This window comes from Lathyrus oleraceus, chromosome 5, assembly GCF_024323335.1.
Source record: "Lathyrus oleraceus cultivar Zhongwan6 chromosome 5, CAAS_Psat_ZW6_1.0, whole genome shotgun sequence".
NCBI lineage: Eukaryota > Viridiplantae > Streptophyta > Magnoliopsida > Fabales > Fabaceae > Lathyrus > Lathyrus oleraceus.
Genome location: NC_066583.1, coordinates 158,055,212 through 158,061,211, shown reverse-complemented (window position 1 = coordinate 158,061,211; position 6,000 = coordinate 158,055,212). Strand labels below are relative to the sequence as shown.

The window sequence follows — 6,000 nt, the reverse complement described above, 5'->3', positions numbered from 1 at the left end:
AATATAATTTTTATTCTAATAATAATTTCTATTATATATATATATATATATATATATATATATATATATATATATATATATATATATATATATATATATATATATATATAAATTAAAATTAAATAAAAATTATATTTAGATTTTGTCGCATTTAAATATTTAAAAAAAACAGATAAAAAAAATGTTCGTTTAAACGCTAATAATAATAATAATAATAATAATAATAATAATAATAATAATAATAATAATAATAATAATAATAATAATGATAATGAGCATACACGATTTCCTTTATAGTTAGGAATCAATAAAATAAAATGGAGTTTTTGTTATAAAAATTCAAGTGAGTTGAATTTTATATTCCTTAGAGTTAGAATATACATTTCAAGATTAAAAAAACGCATTCAAATTAACTAGCAAAATTAAAGAGCTCTTCAAATCTATTCTATTGAATCCAATATCTTTTCGTTAAACAAACTATTTACCAACTAAATCAATTGTCCAGCAAAGTTTTTTCTTTTTGATTTAAATGCCTTTTTTGTACCCTATTTTAATTTTTATAATATTTTAAATCCTCTTAAAAAATCAGTTTTTTAATCCCTAATTATTAAATTTTTGTTTTTTTTATAATTCTCTTCACATACTATAATCCCCAATTTCTAACCGGAGAAGTAAGAAGTCACTTCACATGTTAAAATTGGATGTCACGTGAAAATATTTAATTATTATTAATATTTTACACAATTATATTTAACATTTATTTGTTAATTTATCATTAAGAAGAATGATAATAGGAAAGAAGATGACATTCCTTCCACAATGCAACATTGTGCTTGGCTTTCAAGCTTCCGAATCTCACCGATCACACTGTTTCAAATGTTCAAAATAACTCCAATTAAATGATTAAAATCTTTAAAAGAACGTTGAAATTTTAAGGAGATTTAAAATCTCACTAAAAAATTGAAAACAAAAGAGAAAAAAAGATAAAACTTGGTCTCTCACTATCACCGTCGTCACGCACATTCATTACGACCAAACACACTTCTTTATAACAAAACACACACTGTGCAGGAAACAAAAAATTACAAATAAAGTTCTAACATCAAATTACAAAGAAAATGACACACGTGAACAAGTCCTCAACTTGTCTTGACTTATTCAATTTTAGTAATAAAATCGAAATTTAACATTTCTATTTTCTTAGAACTTTAATATCTTTCCACCAAGATTCTGCGCAGCTAGAAGGATCATTTTGCAAATAAACCCCAAACTTGAAATAGTGAGTGTTAGCTCCACGACCAACTCCATCATACGTGAGATCCCCATCAACATAAACCTTAACATTGTTTGCACCAACATCATGAATAACGTTCACTTTGAACCATCTATCATACATATTCTGAGACAAAACAGGAGATTCATAGTAAGTAAGTGAACCATTGTAGATCCTAAGTTGTGTTGTTGTCGCATAAGGACTTCCACCAAACACTTGCATAATACAAACCCCAGTCGTGCCACTTGGAATACAACCATATCCTTCAAATTGCCATATACCACATGTATAGTCGTGTCCCTACAATTACAAAGTGAAAATTATCATATCATATATTTTCTGAGATCAGATATATTAGTTATTCAATAAAACTTACACTGATTCGAATCTCGGTTCGAGGTTGAGTATTGGTTTCATTAGTGAAAGGCTTGTCTGAGGGATATATCCAAAATTGGTGCACTCCATTTGTGAAGATGTAACGTTGATTTATTGGAATATTGTAGGGTTTTTGAACAACAAAGTTTGAGTTATCTAATGAAATAGGAGTGAACCCTTGTGTGAGATCTAGAGGAGATGAAGTAATGCTGGTTTGATGGATGATTAATAACATAAGACTCGTGAGTAAAAGTTTTAACAAAGGCATTTTTTTTTGGGGTGGAAAATGACTTGTTATTTTTTTTCTGCGGAATGAAGATGGCTTCATTGTGCTATATGGTTGTAGCTATATTTATATATAATGTTTTTTGCTAATTATACTAATAAGAGATGTAATTTAGGATTGAAGAAAGGGTAGAATAAGAACGTTAAGTGTTTGTAAACTATTCATATAGCAAAAAGTCTTAAAAAAATAAACTACTATACCGCCCTAAAACGTTGTTTCTTTCTCTAGCTTACTAAATAAATTATAAAATTAAGTTTAAATCATGATCTTCACTCTCCATTAATTTTAATTAATAGCGCCGCTGCTAATGTTGGAGTTATGTAACAATTGATAATTTTATAGTTAAACATGTTCTATACAACCATTTATTTTTTGAAGATAAAACAAAAGGATAAATTTTTTACACAAATAAACAATATCAGATGTCGAGATACGAGTTCGAATTTGTGATATCTCACTTGTTCATCTTTAAAAGATAAATTCTAGTCACTAAATTACTTAATAAAAAAAACAAATTACTAATTATGTTTGGTAAAAGTAACATATAGCTTAAAAGATATCGGATAGTTTATAGCTGATGATTGATAATTGATAGTTTATAATTGATGATTGATAGTTGATAAGTTAATTAAAATGTTTGGTAAATTATCAGTTATGCTAGTTGATAAATGCAAAATTACATAAAGAGACATTCATTATTATAAAAAACACATTTAACCCGGTTGTGAAGGAGATTTAATATCAGTTGTACATACGAGATAACGAAGGACGTCATAAATATTTGGCACATTACCCCTCGGTTTTGGAATAAGCAAGGGGTAAAATGTTTTTTATATGGGTTCGACCCCCAACAGTTGCATTTTTATCAATTTTCAGAACTGGATGACGCACCATAAATTTTCTCTCAATTATTTAAGAAATCAAGGTAATAGAGCAGAATTATTACCTCGGCGTATAATAATAATCGAGGGGAAAACATTGTTATTTTTTTCTTTCTATTTTTTTGGTTTTAACCTGTATTACAGAATCATAATTTAACCATTTCTAAAACAAAAACTTTGTACCTTCGATTCAATTCTCAAACATAATCAATGTACCAAAAATATTCATTGTTTACACCATTTGCAAAGTCAAAATAGCACATGTACACCTTATAATTTTACAATAAATTAAAACTAAAACAAATGATTAACCAACAAAAATAATAACCAAAATGCAAAGTCTTGTAGGTCGTACGCAAATTCTCTTATGTGATTTGTCATCGGTTGTTAAACACCTATAGTTTGAACCACATTTGAAACTACTTAAGATCAACAACAACAACATTAAATCTTTAATAAAAAGAATATAAAAAGATAAATGAATAAATATATATTAATAAGTGATATAAAATAGCTACTTACTAGTTTTCATTTATCCTCTCTTGATGATAATGACGAATAACATGCATATCATTATCTGAATCATTTTCTTCAGATGAGAGACGTGTATATAATGCGAAAGAATGAGTATCAAAATTTAAATCTGGATTTTTATCACTATCAGGGATATATTTTTCTTGTAGAACAATTAAACAACTTGTGTTAGATGGATCAATGACATAAAAAACTTGTTTTATTTGGATGCCATGATGAATGATTCGTTCATATAAGTCGTCTTTTGAAGATCAACCAGTGTGAATCCTAAGTCATCGATTTCTACACCACTGTTACTGTTAATCCATTTGCACTTAAATAAAGGAACTTTAAAAGTAACATAATCAATTTCCAAAATCTTCTCAATGACCTCAAATTACACTTTAGATGCCAATACAAGATTCTTATCTTTCGAAGTATAGAAGTAAATGGATTCAACTTCAACCATAACCCCACTATTTTCCACGACACTACAGTCATCCTTTGATTTTGTATATAATGAATATTTAGTAATGTCGTATGCACTCCAAGTTATTACATTAAACTTAGACATACGTGACATCCATTTAAAAGTCTTCGATGGACTAGTCTCTTTAGAAACCCTTTCATAAAACCAAGTTATAAAAATTTTATTATGCTATGTCAACAACATTTTTTCACTCATCTGGGGGAATTTTTCCTAGATAAATTTTTTGTGAATTGTCAAGTAAGGTTAAACTTCACTAACATTATGACGTTCAACGATTGAAGCTTCCAGACGGTGATGATTCTTGTATACCATTTAAATATCTTCATGTATCATTCTACCAGATACATCCCCCATAAATAAATTGGAACAAAAATTATAATCTCTCTTACTAGATGAACAACTAAGTGAACCATGATGTCAAAAAATGATGGAGGGAAAAACATCACTAATTGACACAAGATAACTTCATCCTCATGTTCCAACTCATCTAAATTTCCAGGTTCAATGATTTTACTACATATAACATTGAAGAATAAGCACAATATGGTTATAGTTACTCTTACATTTTTTAGTAGAATGTCACAGATAGCCACTGGTAGAAGTTGTTGCATCAAGACATGACAATCATGAGATTTTAATCCCACTAATTTGAGATCATTCATTGACACAAGTTTCTTCATATTTGATGAGTACCCTTTGAGAACTTTGATCCCCTACAAACAATTGCAAAAACTTTATTTTCTTTTTTAGACAGAGTGTGACATGCTGGGGGTAAATATGTTATATTTCCTATATCTTCTGGGGCTAGACCCTAAACTCATATCTTCATGGTATTTCTTAATATCTTTTTTCTTACCTTTAATGTTTAGAAGTGTTCCAATCAAACTATAACATACATTTTCTCCACATTCATCACATAAAGACAATGTCTTACATCGAGACAAGACCAATATGGAAGATCAAAGAACACCAACCTCTTTTTCCAAATATTTTTCTCCACGGGACCTTTTAGTTTCTTTCCAAAGACAACATTAACTTTTTGTTGTCTTTTATAAAATTCCTTCTCGGTTAAGGGCTTTGGAGCGATACCAAACTCCCATTTTCCATTAAAAGCCTTCTACAATCTACTATATGGATGATTAGGTCTTAGAAATTTTTGATGCCCAAGGTAAACAGTCTTTTTTCAATTTTGTAATTGGTGGAAATATGTATCAGTTTTACATATAGGATACGCTTTATGTCCCTTGACGTCATACCTAGAAAAATTACCGTATGCAGGAAAGTCATTGATTGTGTAAAACAACATGGAATGCAGCTTAAAGTTATCAATTATATACGCATCATCAACATCCACTCTTTCCTCTCACAAAATTCTTAAATCTTCAATCAATGGCGTTAAATAAACATTTATGTCATTCCTTGGTTGTTTTGGACCCAAGATCATCATTGATAACATCATATATATTGGCTTCATGTTAAACCACGAAGATAGGTTGTAAATTATAAGAAGAATCGGCCATGAAGTATAGTTAGTACTCAAATTATCAAATAGGTTCATTCTGTTAGTGGAAATTCCAAGCCCAAGGTTCCTTGGCATAAGGGAAAAATATGAAACAATGAATCAATTTTCTTCCATTGCAATGAATCAACTGTTAGACGAAGGCGACTTATCTAGATGGGGTGAATAAAACCATAGTTAAAAAAACTTTACAAAAAATATTTTGAAAAATTTAACAGCTAGTGGAAGTGACCCGGATTGAATCGTCTAAATTGTACCGCTATCGAAAAGCTTGTATATGCGTATATAGAATCCAGTTATGGTAATGAAAATAAGTTGATCAATATACTTTTAACAATAATCACTTGAATGCTACAATAAAAGTGAAGTCTATTTCCAATGACAAAATACACAAAAACGTAATTGAGACAAATTATCGAACACCTTATGTGCAATCAATTTTGTTTAGAATTTTTTATGATTTTGTTGATTTTAAATCCAACCATAATCTAATAGATTGTGATCAACTCAAAAATATATTTTTCAAAAGGTTATAAAAAAGTATAACCAAACGTATTGATCATACAATCGACAAATTCAACAATTAGCAAATGAAAAGTAAAGAGATAAATATAGATAGATATATAGATATATATATATATATATATATATATATATATATAT

The 6,000-nt window shown here is 28.5% G+C and overlaps 1 protein-coding gene across 1 annotated transcript; it reads right to left on the bottom strand.

The window, feature by feature from the left end:
* Nucleotides 1–1,192: 1,192 nt before the first annotated feature.
* Nucleotides 1,193–1,977, bottom strand: LOC127086772 (citrate-binding protein). The gene is made up of 2 exons (XM_051027572.1): nt 1,650–1,977; nt 1,193–1,573 (listed from the first exon to the last, which is right to left on the bottom strand). Exons 1-2 carry the CDS (start codon nt 1,974–1,976, stop codon nt 1,193–1,195), a joined length of 708 nt encoding a protein of 235 aa, XP_050883529.1. The 5' UTR covers nt 1,977.
* Between the last annotated feature and the right edge of the window lie 4,023 nt (nt 1,978–6,000).